This window comes from Dermacentor variabilis, chromosome 8 (genome assembly GCF_050947875.1).
Source record: "Dermacentor variabilis isolate Ectoservices chromosome 8, ASM5094787v1, whole genome shotgun sequence".
NCBI lineage: Eukaryota > Metazoa > Arthropoda > Arachnida > Ixodida > Ixodidae > Dermacentor > Dermacentor variabilis.
The window spans coordinates 27,777,301-27,800,071 of record NC_134575.1 but is presented as its reverse complement, the minus strand read 5'-3'; the positions used below and the strand labels follow the sequence as shown (position 1 = coordinate 27,800,071).

Sequence of the window (22,771 nt, the reverse complement as noted above, 5' to 3'; positions counted from 1 at the left end):
GAGAACGTCCGATTTATTGCTTCTAACAGGTGAGGGCAGGTAACGTGAGTGTCTGTTGTAGCTCTGTGGAGATGGAAGGCTTTTTCTACAGAATCGATGTTTCAATATATAGATGTGAACTATTTTTTCCACATTTTCGAGAAGTTCACAATTTGACCTACAAGTGCCGCCCCAAACTATGCAGGCACAGATTCACTGGAAAAAATTTCAGAGTACCGCAAAGGTCGGGATTTGACTGGCAACACTGAGCGGCCACCGCCGTATACCTTCCAAGCCGACTGCGTCGCGGCAAGGCCGCCGTGTTGGAAGAGCTTGATATTCGGTGACACATCAGGTTGAGTGTTTACTGAAGTACAAATACTTTGTGCCTGGAGATAATGGTTGCTAAGAACGAAAATGAAATGTTATTTTGTGCGAAATAATGCAGCCGGTGGTTGTTTTGCACGCCGATCGTGTTTACTGCTGGAACTGTGCTACGATTGTGGGCAGCAGCTTAGCGCTGCTATCGGGAGCTTATGCGCGCGGTTTTTTTTTTCCTTCCGCGGAGCGAGTTACGAAGGGTACATTTCGTCACTTCGAGCCGGAACGAGGCAAGCTTGCGCTTTTGGGCATGAACATCGTGGACCGCCGTCGGCTTCTATTGAATGTTTCCAAGCAGAACGGAACACCTGACAGTGTCACAAGCACGTGCGTTCATTGTATAATTTCACAAGCTTAATCGTATACATTTAATATAGCTTGTAAACGGATACCGCGCGTTCTCGATTATGCCGGGCGACTTCGTCCGCCGTATACGCACGACGCACTGCGACTGCCGTGTGAGCACCGGTGTTTGGCCGTGATCGTAAGACGATCTGTGCACAGCAGGCGTAAAAACCAACTTCGATGATCATCTTGCGCACTGACTCTTGTGGAAGGCCAATATGAGCCATTTGCGTGATTACAGCAACGTATATGTACATCTGTACACTAATAATGAGCGAGAGTTTGCTACATTGCGATTTATGAATGCGGCTGTCTAGTGCGTTCATGAGCGGGCCATCTTCTCAACTTATTTGCCAAGATTTGCTACTTGTGTAAAAAAAAAACGCCCGCTGGTTACGCAGCACTTCTTTTTCCAAGTCACATAGGCGATGTATAAAATAGAGCGGTTTATGTAACATGCACAGTGACAGAGTGAAACTAAAGCTACTGGGTGTTCTGTTGTTTTGTATTTCTTGTTATGCGTCAAGCACAACATTATTTGGGTATGCACCGTAGCATTTCAACATAATATGTATGCTGACTTCAGTTCATTGCATGTGCTCGGTATATACAAGCTCAAAATTTGCAGCATGTGTTGTGAATATCACCTGGCCATTGGTTTCAAGCTCGAAATGCATATGTATAAATGAGCAAAGGATAAGTGGAAAAGGGGAAGTATCATGGGCCTCGTATTGACCATGTTTTTTATTGTCTGCGATCGTCACGATCTGCGAAAAACAAGTGCCATATAGGTCGAGTGACTCGAGGCGAGAGCGCGCTCCACGTGCACGGATAAATCATGCGAGTACCTGGTGCACGTGAGGACGCGGAATTCTCGCGTGACAAGTGTGCCTTCGCGTGCCACGAGCACGGAATAACCGCGCGTGTTGAGCAGCAAACGCGTACACGTGTACCCGCGTCAAGCGTGCAAGACGCGAACGATCCCTGCAATGAACTCCTACTTTCGTAGCATATCGCTAACACCGCGCGCACTTCGCTTAAACATCTTCTAAAACAGTGCCGAAAAGCACAAGCAAGGTGTACTTATACCTCGCACACGCGGGTGTTTTTTGTAGGCATGAAGTTCTCCCGGCCGATTCTGTGTAACCACGCAGAACGACGCTCTCGGTCATTTTTTCCGGTCGGAATCTAGAAAAAACATCTTTCCAGTCTCAGTTCGGTTGCTGCATCCGAAGGCGCAGCAGCCAGGCGTGATTTCCTTGCAGTCAAACGCGAGAGCGACAATCGGAACCCCAAAAAAACGTAGGGAACCTGCACTGCCTACGCTCTAACTCAGCCGGCCCGCCCGGTGCTTGGAAGGTATGTGGCACCCCAAAGTCACGTGGTACGGTTGGACCAATGAACGCGTCGGCTGCGAGGGGAAAACGAATGCGGTACGCTGAAATTTTTTCCAGTGACTCTATGCAGGCATACTCAAGAACTGGAAGGCATACGCTCTTACATAAAGTTACAAATGACCCGGGTTGCTTGGAGTCTCTCGTACTGTGCCGAGACTTCGAAGTGCGCGCCGCCCCGTCTCTGGAGGGAGGAGCGAGAAACTCAGAGAGCTATCGAAGTACACTGCGAGGTACTTGGTTCCCTGAGCTCTTGGCCGGAGAACACCTTTAACGCTATAGCGAAATAGAGTCCTGTTAGTTTCCCGCGTAAAGCTTACAACTTTCATTTTTGATGCATTTCGGACCAGCTTGTTTTCAGTGCACCAGGACGCAAAATTTGCAATGTCCTTCTGGAGAGTGGCGCAATCACTAAAATATTTTACCCCTTTGAAAGTTTCGCGTCATCAGCATATAACAAAGTTGAAGAGTTCTGAATGAATGTCGCAATTTCGTTAATAAACGGTGAGAAATCTTTTTAATAATAGAATAATAAATTATTATTATTATTATTATTATCATTATTTGCCTTTATATATCTTTCACCGAGCCCCGCAGCAGGATTGACATGCTCTTAATTTTTTCATTCTATTCGTTGCGTCTATGGAAAGATACTTGAGTTACACATGTGAAAAACTATTGCAAAGAGAATATTCGCATCACAAGTACGTGGGCAAGATCAAAGAATAGACAAGACAGAGAGCTCTACTTGTCCATGTACTTTCGTAACTATCCCCTCAGTACAGTCATACATCACAAAGCTCAAATTGCCTCGGTGGTAAGCGAGGGACATTCCGCGACACGGGCAACCCGCGTGAGATCGTTATCAGACGAACCACCAACGAAAGCTCAGGGATATTGCCACACCACTTGTGAAAAGCTCACCCTTGATGCTATGCTTCTAATCCTGGACACAGTAAACTTGGTGAACAACGTGAATGTCTACTAACTGCTGCGCCACCTACGGACCACGAAAGTTGCCATAAAGAACACAATTTTTTTCAGCACAACAAATTGAAACATTGGCACGGTCTATAAGAACAGGCAAGTAGGCAGTAAATTTCCAACAGCAGCTGATGTTTTAAAGGGAGGCTTTCGGACCGAGTATTTTCGGACGATGGACAAAGTTTAATCAGCAAATCCGTGTATTACTGATAATTTACACGCTGGCTGAACCACCATGCGTGACGCTCCCGCATACATCATGGCCGTCAGTTTCGTTTAGCAATTGGTGTGCGAAACTCCGTGACCAGGCAGAGATCAACAACGATTTCTGTTTCAATGTCTCTGTTTCGGTGTCTCTGAGCGCAAACTGAACGTCTCTGAGAGGCCTAAAGCAAAGAGACCGTCGCAGTTTCGCCCGGAAGGAGATATGTCGATTGCTATAGCCAATTAGTAGGCAGCTGTACGGAGTAAGGAGAGTAGTTTTATCGGCCGTAGTATCTTGTAAACTTTCGCTTACTAACTAAATTGGCAAGCACGGTGTCACGCGCACACAATCAACCATGAGCACATCTCACTCGATGACCGCACACACTCGCTGTCAAAACGCTGGATTGAGAAAGCGCGGCAGCAGCAGCGAGCGAATTCACCCTTCGTGCTGCATCTCGCTTCAACATGAACTAAGCGGCGAGAACACAGCGCACAAAGAGCTATCAGCACTCGGCGAACACTGCCCCCTTCGCAGTGAGCACATGCTGGTGGGCGAGTTGGTTATGCATGATTACAACGAAGGCGCCAAATAAAACAACGGACGGAGGAAGGAGACACGAGACAACCACGTAGGCGCCTACGTGGTTGTCTCTACGTGTTTTACTTAAGATGGAGCAATATTGACTGCACAATAAGTGTACGATTAATTACTCTCTAATTACGATGACTCGTAAAAATAAATGCAAGAAGAATCATTCTACCATCTAGTCTTTTAGGCAGTGCATAGTGTCAAGAGCCTTGAAATGAATTTGTGTAAATTTGACACATTCATTGACAGCCCTTCATAATTCGCGCCTGTAGGGACGGTATTAACGTAATATATTAGATATAAGGTCCGCTGATTTATCATTCAAAAGCACCAACGTCAAACACGCTAAGTGTCAACCTATTACTCACCTACGGGGCAGAAATCTGGAGGCTTACGAAAAGGGTTCTACTCAAATTGAGGACGACACAACGAGCTATGGAAAGAAGAATGATAGGTGTAACGTTAAGGGATAAGAAAAGAGCAGATTGGGTGAGGGAACAAACGCGAGTTAATGACATCTTAGTTGAAATCAAGAAAAAGAAATGGGCATGGGCAGGACATGTAATGAGGAGGGAAGATAACCGATGGTCATTAAGGGTTACGGACTGGATCCCTAGGGAAGGGAAGCGTAGCAGGGGGCGGCAGAAAGTTAGGTGGGCGGATGAGATTAAGAAGTTTGCAGGGACGGCATGGCCACAATTAGTACATGACCGGGGTTGTTGGAGAAGTATGGGAGAGGCCTTTGCCCTGCATTGGGCGTAACCAGGCTGATGATGATGATGATTATTATTATCACAGTGCGCGGGACCAATAACTTTCTTTTTCTGCATTATGCGTCGCTAACTGCAGCTGGAGACGCAGTATACGGGGAGGAAGGAGACATCCGAAGGCTGGTGTCCACCTACGAGTGACGCATAGTCAACCCTGACGGCTGCGAGTACTCGCACACTACGGTAAGCTGCTGCAAGAACCGCGCGCGATAGCACTGTACCGTCGCGATACGTTCAACCCTTAACGTAAGTCACTCTACGTCGACAGTTACTTTTACATAATTCGAATTTTGCGATCTCAGGATCGCGCGCTCCAGCATTTGTTAGCTCTATCTAGATCTCACTGCTGTGCGTTGCAAGTATTCCTTGTGTTGTGCGTGATAGCTGCGTCTGGGCTTGGTGTTACTGAATTTCGTAAAGCTATACCCAAAAGGCGCCCATAAACCATTTGAAAGGAAAAAATAGAACTTTTGGCATTTATGGGTTTCATCATACGATGCGCGTTCGTCGCAAGGCTACAGGGCTAGCATCTGCATGTGCTTTTTGTCGGTAAGAAAAGAAAAAATATTCTAGCAAGCTCAACTCCCCTGAAAGCTTCCTTTTCTTAAAAAACAAATAAGAAGGGACATAACAAAGATATTGAGCCAACAAGTGTTCTCAAAAACGCCTTGCTTTTTAAACGCGGAAATGGGCGCGTTGAACAAAGACTCCTCGGCACCCTTCAACCACATATTTTTCCTTGCGTTTGTTAAGACTTAAAAACGTTGCGAGATGCTTTAACAATCAACTCGTAGAAGAAAAAAAGATGAGAGAGAAGCTATTGAAGTACAGCACTGGCCAGGGAAATTGGATAATCTAACAAAGATGAGGCCGCCATATTGTAGCGGTCTACTACAACTCCCCGCTCAACTTTGGGAAGCTTCCTTGCTGAAAAGGTAATTCGTTGTTATAGAGAATGGAATTCGCGTATTGCCGCGTTGTCCCGCAGCAGTGATCTGTCCATTGTATCTAGATATCACCGGTTTCAAAAATAAACTGAGGGACAAATACAGAGAGATATTTGTACAGGATCGTCCTATGCATTCGCAATGTCTTTCCAATCAAGTGGAACGTATATTTCCAGAATTGTCCCTCTTACTGAGTAAAACTTGTCTGGAAAGAGAATGATAGCGTAGCGGTGAAATTCGAGACGTTCCTGAGAAATGTGTTGGCCCCGACGCATCAGCAGAAGACATAATGACATTTCATCGAATTATACGTATACATCAAGCTTTTAGCGTTCTGTATATGAAAGCGAATCTTTCTTTGCGAAACCCTCCCAGAATTTGGCTGTCCTGCTGAATATATATATATATATATATATATATATATATATATATATATATATATATATATATATATATATATATATAAATGCAAAGCTTACATAAAGGTACGTTCAGCCCCGTTTAGCGTAAAAAAATGACTTCCTACATAACACCTGCACATATAACGTCAGTTCACAGACATCTTTAAATCACACCAAGAAGTTATAGAAATGGTGAGTTCAATATGATGGAAATTTACTTATTTAATGTATTCTTTATTTGATTTAGTCACCCACTATGTGCCACTAGATTTTCTGTCCAATCCTTCCGAATGGGTATGTCCAACTAGATACCAATCCTACCATAAAACATTAAGACATCACCTGCGGTCACAGACGCTTCTAAAGCAAGCCGATCTTTTGAAAGAAAGTGTTAATGGCATTTCCCGAAGCCGCTCAGTATGGGACCAGGGGGATGTGCCTGTTCTTGGCCTATGCTCCAAAATGGGTGTGTCCCATTGCGGCATAAGAGGTACGTACAGAAACCCTAAATGTTGCTAGATAGGTGTCCTACTTTTCAGTGCATACACCTGCCGTCACCAGATTGTATGCATCGCCGTTAGCTGTAAAACATTTAATTATCTGCTTCATTTAAGCTTCACTTCGTGTAGATTCCACGAAGTGCGTTGGATCTGCATGAGTCTTTTAGTTGTTTTTTTTGTGTCAATATATTCTATATTCTCTTCAGTTTTGTAGGTTCCTCATGCGCGATTTCGTCTTTGCGTATCTATTTGGTTTTGATGATCTCTCAGGTTTGTTGTGAGATGTTGCAGAAGTGAACTACTAGTATCTGTAAAGTTTTAGTGAAATGTTCGCGAAAAACCTCTTTCCTACAACCTCTACGTCAGCAAATAAGAAAATGAGACTCATATTTCTGTAATTTTTTTTTTAGTTTCAAGTGCCTGACCCACGTTTGGATGCGAGCTGCTAAATAGTTGAAATGTCTCAGCTCACCTCTAGCCAGCATTCATTAGCCTAAAATTTTACCTTATTTAAAGCCTGCAACACACCGTACTTGTTGCCAACATTTTCACTTCACAATAAATAAATAAATAAAATAATTGAAAGTCGCTTAAGTATCCTTACGCTATTTGAGTGCGAAAGCACTATGACTTCTCGATTCGTTACGTCCATAATACGGGACGTCATATATTGTCACGTGTCCTTCAAAACTCTACCTTAGTCTACCTTAATCCATGTTCTGATTTGTACCAACCTTAATCTACTTTAATTCACCTTTCTCTCATTTTTTACCAACCTTAATCCACCTTAATCCACCTTGCTCTCATTTGTACCAACCTTAATCCACCTTAATTCACCTTGCTCTCATTTGTACCATCCTTCATCCACCTTAATCTACTTTAACGTTGCACCCATCTGGCTGCGACGTTAGAGACATGTGCAGTCACGCACACGATAGACCCATCTTTAGTCATCGATAACTGTGGAGCCACCATGGCGTCGGAGAAGCGTGCTCGTCTCCCTCACAGGAGGTCCGGGTTCGGTACCTACCGAAACCCAAATGTACCAAATTTTCTTTCCAAAGCCATTATTTTCTGTGTTTGCGTTAACTTTCATGAGAAATTTGACGTCAATCCGATCATTGTTTTGACGTGTTCTCACTCTTTGCGCCGTGGTCCATCGCGCGATTACGCCCACTTTTCTGCCTCATGGGACCATATAATGATTTCGAATTAATAAATACAGGAATAGTTAAGTAAATAAATCATGCAGTATGTATAGTTATTTGCTGTAGCCAGACCACATCTGTGTGACACGTGCAGCTTACGTACGGGCACTCATCGCTTCGTGAAACTCTCGCTTTTATCCCCTTTGTGCATGCGTCTTACGTACCAGAAACGATTAAGCACTTCACAGATGTTTCCGCGAATACGCTTGAAGAGAGAGAGACTAAAATAGTTTCAGCTGTATTGCTGAATTACGCTTGTAAGATATCAAAAAGCATCCCTTACCCTGAGAAGAGTCTTGAGGGGCCGGAAAAGACGCAAAAATTAAATTTGGACTGATGGTGACACCACCTTGGTGTTCCTTAATCTGCTTGTGATGACGTCATGGATTTTGATCGCGTCTGCTTGCACAAAGTTCATTTTAACGCGATAGCGTTAAGGGCCCCGTGTCCCAGAAAATCCGATGTCGACTTCTACGTCGGCGAAGTTTTCCGCGAGCGAAAATTTCCGCTTATATTAAGGCCATATATATATATGCCACGCCTTGCTATATGACGTGCGGTATGTGCGGGTTATATTACCACGCCATTCTAACGCTTAAGGCTGCTCACACCTTGTCTCATATTCTTGGCAAAATCATTCTTCGGAATTTTGACAATGGCAGCCCGCAAACTTATGTCATCAAACAAAACATTCACAGCACATGCCTTTTATGTTAGGTCCTCTGAGATTTAAATATTAAAAGTGCAAAACAATGACAAAACCTGAAAATAGTGTATTCTTTTTTGGCGTGGCTGTGCACAACCCCCGGGATGGCCAAACGCAAGACCCCGCGTTTCTACCACAAAGCTCGCCCTTCGTGCACAGCGTTCGCCGCCAGGGTTTCCCGGTAAACGTCATGGTTACATTAGCTGCCGTCGCCGCGAAGCATGAGATGTAGCCAGAGAAATGCTATCGGCGTTTCAAGCTTAAGCGTCGTTCATTCTTTTTTAATCAGTAAACGTGGACTACAGTCTTTTCTAAAAAAAATCGATAAATAGAAGTCACTGAGCTCAGAGAACTCTCACCTAGTCACAACAGCCCAAACATGACAAGTACTTTTTTAATTTCGTGACGTCATCATACATACGTACAGCTGCTTCGTTTCGTTACTAAATTTATTTCTAAAAGTACAGTTTCGATCTTCATTTTCTCTTCTGATAATCAACCTATACCGCGAATTTGACGAAAAAAAAAGACGTTTAGAAAGAATACGACTTTTGTGTGTTTCTCTTTTAATGTTCCTTGAAGGGAAATTCGCTGCATGTGTCCTTTTATAGACAAAGCGCAATGATGTACGACGCATGCGCAGAGGGACCACTAAAGCGTCGGTGAAGATAGCAGGAGACGTGCTTTTAAAACATCTGGAAAAGAAAACCTTTACACGCCGTGAATGAGTCATTGGATGATGTGTAGGTGTGTGTGAACATGCCTGGTCTACGCGATTTTACCAACACCTCTTAGAAACAAAGTGATGGAGAGCAAGATTTGGGTGGTGTGAAATGCGGACTGCAGCTTTGCTTTAACGCGCAAGCATCCGTGGCGAGTACCTCAGCAAAAATCTGTCGTGTATCTGCCTTGTATGTGCAACATAAATGCACACTTGGAAACCTGCGCCATGTGCTTCCGACCACGAACTCAGCATCATCAACGATGCCAGTCCAACGCAAGTCAAAACATGTAATTGTTATAATAACGTAATGGTGAATGATTGGTAACGTTAGAAAAAAAAAAGAAAAAGTAAACTGTTTCTGTCATCGCCCCCGCGGCAAGATCGTAAGAAAAAAAAGACATTAAGGAAGTCAAAACACGCAATCGTTACAACAGTGTGTATTAGTAGATGATTGGCAGCGATGGGTAGCCTTGCATAAGCTAGCTAAATAAGCAAGCAAAACCGAAGTAGCAGCCGAGCCAAAGAATGCTTACGCATTAGTATACAGACAACTCTCAAATTTATTTAGTATTTTTTATAATGGGCGGTTTGGCTGTACGTTTGTCTCAGGTTAGGTGAAGTGTGTGCCGTGTTTTACCACATAGAACAAGCGAAGATAAACGTTTGCGAGACATTCTAGGCCGCGCACCATGGGTATAGCGAAAGTCTCTTAGGCACATTGCGCAATACATTATATTACCGAAGGCACAAAACTGTGGTATATGTAATATTTTATCAATTACAACGTGCGCGAAATGATTCTACAATTCTTTTAGAGCAGTGTCCTTTCTTTCTTTTCTTAGAATGTTTTAATAAAATTAGGTTAGACAGGAAAGATGTTCTTCGTTTAGACGCGTGGATCCCAGAAGAGTACGAGTTTCATGCTATCGGATAAGCCGCCAAATTTAGCGAGTAGATGGAAGAGTGGGAGTTTTAATAGCCTGTAAATGTGAATATCATACCAGATTATTGAGTGTGTAACTCTACTTTATTACTGGAATAACAATTTTTTTTTCTCCCCAAAATTGGATCATTCTCTTACCTTCTTCTCTCACCTTGAGAAGAGTCTCTGAGAAAGCTTCTCTTACCTTGAGAAGAATCTTCGTAAGTAGGAAAAGACGCAAAAACTAAATTTAAACTGGTGGCGACACCACCTGGGTATGAACGACGGCTGCTGGAGTTGCTGAGGAGCGTACCAGAAGTTCGGCGACGGGCTCGGATCGGCATCCTGGTGGGCTGCAGGGGCGTGTGGATCAACGGCGACGTCCGGACGCGGCAGGCGATGGCGACAAAAGTGCGCCACATGTCATGCGAGACCGCACGCGATGAATATCGGCCGACTGTTCCGCCTGGACCATGGACCTTGCGGCCGGAAGTACAGACGGGACGGTTGAAGCACATCGAGGAGGGCTGGGTCTAGGACGCGACTTGACGTTCGCGTACGTCACCGGGGCGGCAATGTGAGCGTGCTGGTGGACTGGCGAGTAAGCCTCTGCAACCTGCTCGCGCATGGCCTGCTGCGCGGCAGCGGACTAAAGTTGGACAGGCTCCTGGGTGTGAGGGAGAGCTGGCGGGCCACCTCTTCACGAGCGAAGGCTTTGATATAAGGTAGCAGAGACCCGCCCTCAGCCTGGCCGGGAGCAGTCGCCAAGCTGAATAGTGAGGACACGTGAGGAACAGCTTGGCGGGCGAGCGCTCGTTGCGGGGTGTGATTCGACCAAGCTTTGCTATAGTAGGCGTCTTCGGCTGCGACGGTGGTAGGATTCTTAGCCTAGGAGCGTTTCGAAAGTGCCGACGTCAATGCCCTTGAGTATTTGCTTAATCGTATTTTCCTCAGTCATCGTTCGGCTCACTCGGTTTCAAAGATATATGTCGCCCTCGATATAACTAGTCAAATTCAAACCCGGCTGTTGCGCTCGATGGCGAAGGCCTTGTTCGGCGCGAACCTTTCGCACGGCCGGACGGTCAAGTACCTCCGCGAAGGCAGCCTTAAAGTACTTCCACGTCGCAATGGTTGCCTTGCGGTTTCGGAACCAGAGGTAGGCGTCATCTGTGAGATAAAAATTGACGCTGTTGAGGTTTGTCGGATTGATCCATTTGTTGTGGTTGCCCACGCGTTCGTACGACGAAAACTAGTCGTTGACGTCAGTATCAGCGGCGCCACTGAACACAGTTGGGTCTCGGTGACGAGCGGCACCGCACGTGACTGGTCAACTTCACTAACTGGGTCGCTCACCGGCATCGTCTTTCATGGTGTTGGCGGTAGTGGCCGGAAAAGTGCGGCTCCGGAGTTCCAGGGCACCTCCGGCAAATGCTTCGGAGTTTATTGACGATTAGCGGGAAGTCCAGTCACGTCGGTCCAGCGCAGAGAGTAGCCGAGCAGTTCCAGCCAAGCGCCTACACGAGGAAGGCAGCAACACCACTGATGATGAGGATGGTTATGATGATGGTCTCAACACCGATCCTCTTGTCTTTGTCTTTCTCACTCCAGGCGCCATGCGGCCGCAGCGATGCTTGGGCTGTCTTCGTCTTACAGAAGGTTAATTAAATTATATGGACATTTCAAGTGAAATTCCATCGTCGTCCTCGTCGCCGTGGTGTTTCGTTTAAAGTCCAAGTGTGACAACATCGAAGCCGCGCGCCGTATGCTATTGATTCGCGCGAAAGCTTGCGAGGTTGAGCCGAACATGGTAGCTTGATGCGGCGGTGACTTCTCGCGCTTGCGAGGGACGAAGGCCTGGAGAGTGCGCGCCGTCTTCCCACGCACGCAAAGAGGAGGGGGGTCGAGCGGCAACATATGTGCGTTATGACGGGGGAGGGGGCAGGTGTATGCCTCTCTACTCTTCTACTCCGGCTGCGGCGGCTGAGCACGGCTGCCAGCGCCCTATTTTGATGGCAATCTACGATGAGTTCGAAGGCCAGGCAACCCGAGGTAGCTGATGGCTTCGCGTGCGCTTTGCTCTCGAGCACCTAGTTCGCATTGAAGTGAGAGGCAGCCCGAAAGGGAATTCGCTCGCCGCTGCTGCCGCTTTTCCTCACGCCAGTGTTCCGGCAGTGAGTGCCCACGGTCATCAATTGAGAAGCGTTCGTGTTTGCCTATGCGCGCTTGACATCTTGCTCGTTGATTTAATTTGTAAGCGAAAGTTTACAGCAGTTTATGCAGCTCATAAACCGACTGACCTTCGCATAGCTGTGTTTTGCTATCGCAAGCAATGCTTCGCCTTTCGGGTAAAACTGCGCTTTTTTTGTCTTTTACCTTCCTCCATGCTCGATTCTAACTTTCTTTTCTCCATGTACTCTTTTTTCTGCGCAGATCATATGGCCGTCGATGCCATGAGATTCCCGTCGAGCATTTCGTCATGCCTCGTTTTACTCCTGCTTCTGCTCGGGACAGCACTTCCTCGAGGCGAACGCGATTGGTACCGACATCGCCACGAACCGAGAATGTCACGCGGAGGGCGGTCACCGAGACACCACTCCTCTGGGGACATTCCAGTTCCCATGGAATGCCCGTGGTGTGAGTGTATTGCCAACGAGATAGCCACGTGACCGAGGAGGGTCTGGCTGACTGTTAAACTACAGTCAGCCTTCACTACACTACAGGAAAATATTAAGTCGAGCTCGATTGAATGTTTAGGCTTTTGCTGGGACAAATTCATCATTCGTAGCTATAACGCAGCTTTTGTAAGCGAGAAAGTGGCAAATGAAAAATCGGAGTGACGCCATCTGTTGTCTACTATGGTACCCATAATCTGACGTCAGCGCTGGCTGATTCTCAATGGCATAGACCGAGGTCACGGGGAGATTACGTCAATTCTTTCGTTTTGGCGACGGACGGTTGAAATTCAGCAGGAATGGGAAATCCGGCGGCAATTTTCTACCCAACAGAATGATATATTGGCGCACAGAAAAGGGTGACAGGCTTCTACACAAATAAACTGTCGACCTAGATCGACCTAATATTTTTTTCAGTGTCTCTTTAAGTGAAAGAGGAAGCGAAACAAACGAAGAGAATTGAAGGGCTTAATTTTTATGGTAACAAATGTACGAATCGAGCTAGCAGAAATGGAAGAATGATAGCTCTTGCTGCCGATGGCAGCTGAACCCACAGCCTTCGCATGACTCGTGCGATGTTCTCCCTACACAGACCAATCTCATCACGTTCAATGGCACTAACTTGCCGGCGCCATAATTCCAGAATAGTTCCGAGTGCTTTTTCGCCATACTTGGATTCGAAGCGACCTCGGAGAGAATGCCATTGTGAGCTTTTCTCTTTTTTTTTATAAACAGGTGGAGATTGAAGTATTTCTCAACCCCGAGCATACGGTGCAGGATGCCATCCGAAAAGTCTCATCTCGCTAAATTCCGTGCCCTTTCCTCTCTGTTCTTACCTCTCTTTCCCTCTCTGTCCTCACTTTCTTAGTTGGTCATTACACGGCTAAGCTGGTGCGTCACGATAACAAAGAAGACGTGTGCCCTTCTTACCGCAGTTGCTCTTCTTCAGCCCCCTTAAGCACTAGTGCGCCATCTTTCGCAGGAGCGGTGCTACATTGAAGCTTGCGAAATCTACGGCCTCTGGTATTGCAGGTCTACTAGATAGTCCTACTCAGCCTTCGCGACAGTCATCTGTCCATCCGCTTTATCGATTATTTCCTTGCACGTACTGGAAGCTAAGCAACTGTGAGTGTTATCCAGTGCTACTCAGGGCCTTGTATGCTAACGATGACGGCGGTCGTGGAACATGCGCCGTGCCTTTTGGAAATTGGAAGAAGTCGTTAATATTGAAGTGACTAATTGTGGCCCGCGTTCACGGCGCTCCAGGGGAGATAGTATCTGTCATTGTGGAGTAGCTTGCGAACAGCTGACCGAGTCAAATGCGCGTGTCAAACATGCTGTGGCGCAGCCTAAAGTCAAAGTGTCCTTCTGCCTGCGTCGTGACAAAAAACTTCCTTCATCGAAAATGATCACGGTATGCAATGCTGCAGGCAGGAAGCCCCTCTTCTACACCCGGCTTCTTTCTGAGCATCTAATTGACAAATACCTACCAGTTAGAAATGAGCAGGACCAGCCACTTCAATCAGAATACAGGGGAGCCGCTCAACCTGAACTCGACCAACCCTTCAGCACATCCGAAATCCGGAGGGTGTTAAGTGAACTAAATCGAAAGTCAGCCCCCGGTCCTGATGGAGTAACAAACAGATCACTTAGCAATCTCGATGAGCCGTCAATTGACTCGCTGACAGACTTCATCAATGAAGCATGGATCTCAGGCGAAGTGCCAGAAGAATGGAAAACTTCACAAGTTATCCTAATACCGAAACCGGGTAAACCTCCAAGCTTGGACAACTTAAGGCCAATATCACTTACATCATGCGTGGGGAAGGTCGCTGAACACGCAATCCTTAACAGGCTAAAGGACCACTTAGAGGATAATAATATATACACCCACAACATGCTGGGTTTTAGGTCCGCACTTTCCACGCAGGATGCCATGAAGCAAATTAAACACCACATACTCGACGGATATTCTAGAAATACTAAGGCCATACTGGGATTAGACTTGGAAAAAGCGTTCGACAGCATCAAGCATGAGTACATCCTCAAAACAATAGAAGACATTGGACTCGGGTTGAGGATGTTTAAATACATCCAATCCTTTCTTGAAGCACGCACGGCGATGATAAAGGTCGGAGACACAAACTCGGAAGTGGTTCAGCTCGGAGATCGAGGAACCCCCCAAGGATCGGTGATCTCTCCCGTCCTTTTCAACCTGTGCATGATTGGTCTGTCCAGAAAGCTGGGCAACATTAAGGGCATTGACCATACCATTTATGCTGATGATCTCACTGTATGGTGTGCTGGTGGCAGTGAAGGGCAGATACAGGACGCACTGACTGAAGCGATCAAGACGGTGGAAGAATACCTGAGACCCACTGGACTCAGGTGCTCCCCACATAAATCGGAGTTGCTACTTTATAGACGTGAAAAAGGGGGCAGGCCTAAGGGCTGGAAACCTCTATCGGAAAGCAATATACACCTACATACAGAAAATGGTGCCAATATAGCCAGAGTCAACGTGATCAGGGTACTAGGCTTTTTCATTGACGCAAACGGTGGAAACCATACGGAGGTCAAGAAAATCACCCTTAAAACGGATAACGCGTGCAGGATGATCAGACGCCTGGCAGGAAGACACAAGGGCATGAAAGAAGATAACCTCATCAGGTTAATCAACTCTTTCGTGCTCTGTCATATTTCATACGCCGCTGCCATGTACAACTGGACGCAGGTTCAACTCAAGAAGCTTGACTCAGCGATCAAGAAAGTTGTTAAAAGCGCATTGGGGCTCCCAATTCGAACCAGCACTGCAAAATTGCTCAAGTTAGGAATACAGAACACGACCATGGAGATCGCGGAGGCTCAAGAAACATCACAAATAGCGAGACTATCTACAACCAGCACGGGAAGATCAATCCTGGACAAGATTATGATCAACCCGATTACGGATCCAGCACAGTACACTGAAGTTAATCAAGAATTCGCAGACAACATAATTGTCGCACCGCTACCCAGGAATATGCACCCAAAACATAACATCAACAGGAGAGTTGCGCGAGCCAGGGCGTTAATCAAGAAAATGGATAAAGGGGGCAGAGGAGCCTGCTTTGTTGATTCGGCTGCTTACAACGATCGAACTAAGTTCGCGGCGGCAGTAGTGGATCATCAGGGCAATTGCACCAACTGCGCCACGGTCTACAATAGCAAACCTGAAGTCGCTGAACAAGTTGCCATTGCATTGGCACTAACAGACGATAGATTTACAGAAATTTATAGAGACTCGAAAACAGCTATTAGAGCTTTCAATAAGGGAAAAATTGCCCCACAGGCTGCGAAAATAATTAACAAAAGGCAAACAAATGTTACGCGTTTCATTTATTGGTTCCCGGCGCACCTTGGTTCACTTGATGGTATTCCTGTCAATCCAAATGAATCGGCCAACAGCGTCGCCCGCGACCTTACAGACCGGGCCGCTTCTACATATGGTTTTGATTCTGCTGGATTGGAGAACTTACAGAGAGATACCCTCATTACATACAATGAAATTACAAAACATTACTACATGGGAAGGAGGGAGTTTCCACCCCCTCACTATAGACTAAACAGAGCACAAGCAGTTACACTTAGGCAATTACAAACAGAGTCTTATTATTCACCTGCACAAATAAAGGAATGGTATGACATTGCAGACATGAATATTATATGCAAAGCATGCAGAAAGGAGATATGCACGCTTGAACATATGCTCTGGGAGTGTGGGTCGCTCGGCCCTGGCATTTCCCGGAATCGGTTTTTAGGAATGATAAGATCTCCAGATCATATCCCTCAAGTCCTGGCTGTCCAGTACGCCCGTGATAGGGCTAGGAGGCTTGACCTCCCGGTCCCAACATGGGACTAGCCAGGCGGGTGGCAACACCTTGTACAGGACAAGAATAAAGTTTTTTCCTCCTCCTCCTCCTCCTCCTCCTCCTCCTCCTCCTCTTTCTGAGCGGCAGAGTTGGCGACCCTAGTTGTAATTCGTTGTAACCTGTTCAAAACATGTCCAATCTACCTGCTGGCTAGTCATTTAGTCAGGTGATTGGCACTAGTCATCTTGTGAATCCATATCTCTGTAATGGAGCGTTACTCCAAGGGCACAGCTTGTCACCGATCGCTGTCGTTGTTGTCGAAGCGCTGGCTCTAAGCTGAGGCTTTTTTTGTTGGCTCACTGTTCTTGTGCATCTGAGATATCGACGTTTTCAATCTTATCTGTTCAGTTATGTTCTGAAGCTTCTGCACCTGTTAAAAACTATAACATGTCGGCCTTCTCTTTCTGTTTTACTTCTTTTTGTGCAGTCACTAAAGCGTTGCACCACTGCATGAAACCCATGATGTCTTTGCGGCAATTTCAACTCGTCACGCGCGAGGTACGTACAACAAGGTCTCTATCACTCTCAGTAATCATCACCGAGTCGGGTGAAATTGAAGTCCCAATATTTGGTGCACTAGAATACACCCGAAAACATGCCTCGTGAGCATTACAGTTTCACGTTAAAATTACTAGGACGAAATCTTGAAGAAAAGTCCTAAGAAATTCTCGGAGAGGAGTTTGTTAGGCTGTTACCAGCTAGACAGTGCCGTATTGCAACGTGGGGCCTCAAATTTCGCGTGATAGAGGTCAGTTAGAGACAAAATTACTCATGAACGTTTCTAAATTATTAACTCTATGGTGGCAAGTTGTTGATGCAGAAATCAAGTGCGCCAGGACACAATGTCCGTCCTTTCACGGTAAACATTGTGAACTGACATTATATATTTACGAGAGAGAAGTATTTAACATCTGTTGCGAAATGAACGGCTGTTTCAGTTGATGCTTTCAACAGCGGGTTAATATGCATTACGGAAACCTGTTACTGTCACTGGAAACTGTTACAATGCATTTCACCGCACACTTTAGGATCGCAGTTCTTTAAAACAGTTCAAGGCATTTAGTCTTTAGCAAAACGTTGGGATGAAAATTAAGTGCTTCATAATAATATCTAGATTAACATTTATTTGCCAACTTTATCATGAGAACTTTAAGCTACCACGGGAACGATATCTTCAGGATCATTTCAAACGATCAGAGCGAATGCACCGCAGTAAAACTATTAGGCAGCCAGTCAGCCACATCAATGTTCACAAGTTCTCTTTGTTTCCTCGCGCAATTTATTATTGGAATACGTTATCTGAGGAGGCAGTGAACTCCGCTTCGCTGGAATCATTTGTTGAATGTATTAGTAATGTCAACTTTTGTTGAAATTCGAGTCCAAGTGGTGTACACACTGAGTTGATAATATTGCCTTGTTCGCGTATTCATTTGTCATCTATGTCCAGTGTATTGCCATATTTTTTTTCTCACTTTTGTATGTATTATATCTTTGCAATTATGTCAAGTAATTAGTTTAAATTTACTTCTCTTGTTTGTATTCTTAGTATCCACTCCTGCATGGGCCCGAGAAGGGCCTGCAGTTTCTGTAAATAAATAAAATAAAATAAATAAACTAGCGATTATGGTGCGTCTTCTAATAAACGCCGCTGCTGTGAAGCTTGGTCAGTAAATAATATCATTTTAGTGTCAATCTCACTTTTTAACTATAACACTGAAACAGTATATAGTCGCAGAAAAACAAAGATCCATTGTCGATTTTCCGCGTTCTTGTCAAATAAGTGGGTGTCCCTCATTTCAGATATCTATATTTTGTGCACACTAATTTAACGTTCGAAATGCCAAATTAGGGAACGTCAGTTTAGATTTCCCCGAATATCGGACGTTAAAGTTTAAAACAGCCACATGATTGACTTTGTACATATAGCACTAAGAATTGAGCAAGAAAGCCACGTATACTGAGACGAAACATTGAACTCTCATATACTTGCTTTTTCGTTCTCACTGTCCTGCCACCTGGCCAGATGAGAACTCGCCGTTTTACCAGGGGTCTCTTTAGCTGCTTGACCGTAAGAGCCGTTGCAACGCCGGATAATATCTACTGCACCGAAAGAGAGTCCGTAAGTTGGAGCTGGCGCAGCTTACTTGTATTATTTTTTTTTTAGTTCTCTGCATATCTCTAAATGAGGGCACATCTGGGGAGAATGGCGCCGCCTAGCAGCATAATAGAAGACCGAGCTAGGCAGACCGAGTTCCAAAACGTTGCAATAATCTGCTCCCACGTGATCATCTTCTGCGTCACGATGTCATGAAACACACCGCCCGCAAAATGAAGGCGAAACTTGCTTGCATAAGAGCTGTCGTAATGAATTAGCCAGGCCGCTTTGAGGCTGACAAGTACTCTCTCTACGGCCTAAACGTTTAATGCCCCTCGCCCCAAAACAAATATCCAAAAGTAAGAAATACTAGATCGCTACGCATTTAAGCGGTAGAATTACGCAGGAGTGGGCACCAGCCTTCAAGATTGTGATGGAGCTCTCATGCGAAGCACAGCACGGATAAAAAAGGAAATAGCATTCTGTATTACGGCAACAGGTGGTAACACAATGCAATTGCGCACGTCATGTAACATGAGAATTCCAAAATATGCTGTTTCGGTGACTCGTAGATTAGTGGTCGCAAGTGGCTTTCGTTTCCCCTGCGTAAGCAATCCCGCTTGGCTCTTAGAAAAACTCAAGCAGATTTTGGGGATCTTGGGCGTGCAGGCTGCTTGTGTCTGCCCGTCCAAAACTTTCTGACAGCAACTGAAAGTTAAAGCGCTTTTTCAGACGACTTAAGTTATCAGCGAGACAATATAGTTATGCACCCCTTGGATACGAAAAATATCACCGGTTAACAGGTCACACTCACCACAAGCCGCTTGAATTTCTCCAGAATAATGGACTGTGATTGGCGAAGTTGGTCGTGACGTCAACCAAAGTATCACCGAGGTGCCTGATTCAAGTACAGCGACAAATGACCTGCACTATATCCTGCCCTGTCTCCTTGCCGAACTGTTGGCCTCAGTTAGGAGGCAACGTTTCGAAGACGTGACGCCTGCGTTAGAGGAATCTGTCTCCATCCTGACTAAGACGAATGTTCCAACATTTCGACAAGGCTAACGTTTTGACAAGATGTATTTTGTCTTCGCCAGGGGGACCTAGCTTCGCCTTAAGGAAGATGAATCATTACCTGAACGCTAGATTCCGGACGGGGATTTCCTCTTTCGGGCTTTCTAGATAGTGCAAATGAGAGGCGCGGTGACAATTAAGCTTTTTTAACCCAAACAGACGCTTGGCTATGTGAATAATTATTCTTGATTCTGAAACCTATTGACGGTTATATTTCTATTTTGCGCCTGCCCCTTTCTTACAATTTCATTTCCTAGGTGCATATCTTCAAGTATTGCGTAAAACACAATCTATCTGGACGAAGCGTAAGTAATCCGCATATTCTACTTATACTACATTCTCGTTTCGGTTCATGCTAGTCCACCTACTTATGCTCGCCTGCGAAACCTACCGCAACGCTTGTGTCAACTGACTGGATAACTCGGCCATTCATCCTTTTCGAAGCCAAAGCATTATATATGCCCCATTACGCGAAAAACAATCGTTGTCGACGTACGTTAAAGATAGCGCGAAAAATGGCAGATGGCGCATAAAATAAAAACAAGTAAAAAAAAACTATCGGATTAACGTCGAATTCCTCAGCGAAGTTCCCGTCAATAAAATAGATCAGTGGCTTTGAAGAGAAAATTTGGCATAATATAGTTTGGGCGGGAATCAAATCCGGGCCTCCGAGATGCGAAACGAGCACGCTTCCACCACGTCACGGCGGCTCCGCGGTTCCACCTGGTTTGATTGGTGCGTTCATCATTGTGCACGTGACGGCTGTAAGCCAATGGGGAGGAGGTGGCGCCACGCCTCGAGTGCATAAGATGAGCGCGTTTATGACGTTCCGAGGTCAACAGACGGTATAATGCTTTCGTACACTCGCACGTAGGCAGTCTTTAAGTGTCTCTGACGAATTTTTCCTTCATTGGATTTGACGTCTCGGAGCTCTTCGTGGGTTGTGAGAAGATGCGCAGGAAGGCTTCGGCACAATTGCGAGCCCCCTGAGATCGCTGACGTGCACCTAGTTAATACCATTCAAACTGCCCCGCACCAGAAAAGTACCTATAGCTAAATGCCGTTTCAAACCATACACAATTAGAAACCTTCATTGTCACCGTCGTAATTGGGCGTACCATTGGGTGCCGCCAAAAAGTTCAACCGGGAACGTCTCTTTGCAAGTAAAACGCTCGGAGCGCCATAAATCTCCACCTCAAAGTGTGCTTTCCTAACTGGAATTATTATGTATCTGCAACGAGAAATTCGCCATGATTCTTTACCCGCATCAGCGATCGCTTACAGCATGGCCAGTATGTGAAAGCACGGCCTTCGAGATTAGCTTCCCTTACTCTAAGGGAACCGTCGCCGACGTGTGCGATGGGACTAACTACCTATTCATGGAAGTTAAATGTCCATTCGAATCCCGCGTGGCTCCCTGTGCATCATCCCACGCGCACCCAGTGCTCACTCTCTCCCTATTTTGCTTTTTCTATTCCCCTTTTTCATATTCCTAGTGTAGGGTAGCAGACCAGTCCGTAACCCTTAATGACCATCGGTTATCTTCCCTCCTCATAGCATGCCCTCCCATGCCCATTTCTTTTTCTTGATTTCAACTAAGGTGTCGTTAGCTCGCGTTTGTTCCCTCACCCGATCTGCTCTCTTCTTATCCCTTAACGTTACACCCACCATATTTCCTTCCATAGCTCGATACGTCATCCTCAATTTAAGTAGAACCCTTTCCGTAAGCCTCCAGGTTTCTGCCCCGTAGGTGAGTACTGGTAAGACAGCGGTTATACACTTTTCTCTTGAGGGATAATGGCAACCTGCTGTTCATGATCTGAGAATGCCTGCCAAACGCACCCCAGCCCATTCTTATTCTTCTCATTATTTCCGTCTCATGATCCGGATCCGCCGTCACTACCTGCCCTAAGTAGATGTATTCCCTTACGACTTCCAGTGCCTCGCTGCCTATTGTAAATTGCTGTTCTCTTCCGAGACTCTTAATCATTAGTTTTCTGCAGATTAATTTTTAGACCCACCCTTCTGCTTTACCTCTCCAGGTCAGTGAGTATGCATTGTAATTGGTCTGCTGAGTTACTAACCAAGGCAATATCTTCAGCGAACCGCAAGTTACTAAGGTATTCTCCATTAAATGTTATCCCCAATTCTTCCCAATCCAGGTCTCGGAATACCTCCTGTAAACACGCTGTGAATAGCATTGGAGAGATCGGATCTCCCTGCCTGACTCCTTTCTTTATTGGGATTTTGTTGCTTTCTTTATGGAGGACTACGGTGGCTGTGGGGCCGCTATAGATATCTTTCAGTATTTTTACATACGGCTCATCTAAACCCTGATTCCGTAATGCCTCCATGACTTCTGAGGATTCGACTGAATCAAACGCTTTTTCGTAATCAATGAAAGCTATATATAAGGGTTGGTTATATTCCGCACATTTCTCTATCACCTAATGAATACATTGTTGCGGCAAAAAAAGGAAAATAAGGACTTGGGAAGGAAAAGTACGAAACGACAGATCAGTGTTCAATCTATTGTTTCATACTCTTCCTTCGCAAATCTTTGTTTTCCTTTTTTGGTGCAACAATGTATTCATTAGATCCCAACCAACTCGCCCAGCAACAAGTTCTACTCTATCACCTGATTGATAGTGTGAATATGGTCTATTGTTGAGAAGCGTTTATGAAATCCTCCCTGCTCTTTTGGTTGACAGAAGTCTAAGGTGTTCCTGATTCCATTTGCAATTACCTTAGTAAATACTTCGTAGGCGAGGGAGAGTAAGCTGATCGGTCTATAATTTTTCAAGTCTATGGCGTCTCCTTTCTTATGGATTAAGATTATGTTGGCGTTCTTCCAAGATTCCGGTACGCTCGAGGTCATAAGGCATTGCGTATACAGGGTGGCCAGCTTTTCTAGAACAATCTGCCCACCATCCTTCAACAAATCTGCTGTTACCTGATCCTC

The 22,771-nt window shown here is 45.5% G+C and overlaps 1 protein-coding gene across 1 annotated transcript; it reads left to right on the top strand.

Annotated features, from left to right (window-relative positions):
• The first annotated feature begins 5,482 nt into the window (after nt 1–5,482).
• Nucleotides 5,483–20,799, top strand: LOC142591338 (uncharacterized). The gene is made up of 6 exons (XM_075703664.1): nt 5,483–5,584; nt 12,488–12,691; nt 17,068–17,138; nt 18,664–18,759; nt 20,067–20,114; nt 20,740–20,799. The coding sequence occupies exons 2-6, from the start codon at nt 12,493–12,495 to the stop codon at nt 20,797–20,799; spliced, it is 474 nt and encodes a 157-aa protein (XP_075559779.1). The 5' UTR covers nt 5,483–5,584; nt 12,488–12,492.
• Nucleotides 20,800–22,771: the final 1,972 nt, after the last annotated feature.

Bases quoted from the DNA above. Each gene is read 5' to 3' on its own strand.
- LOC142591338 (XM_075703664.1), top strand. From the start codon at position 12,493: ATGGCCGTCGATGCCATGAGATTCCCGTCGAGCATTTCGTCATGCCTC. The intron at 18,760-20,066 runs GTAAGTTGGAGC...TTCATTTCCTAG, and splicing joins ACTGCACCGAAAGAGAGTCC to GTGCATATCTTCAAGTATTG. The intron at 20,115-20,739 runs GTAAGTAATCCG...GACGTCTCGGAG, and splicing joins ACAATCTATCTGGACGAAGC to CTCTTCGTGGGTTGTGAGAA.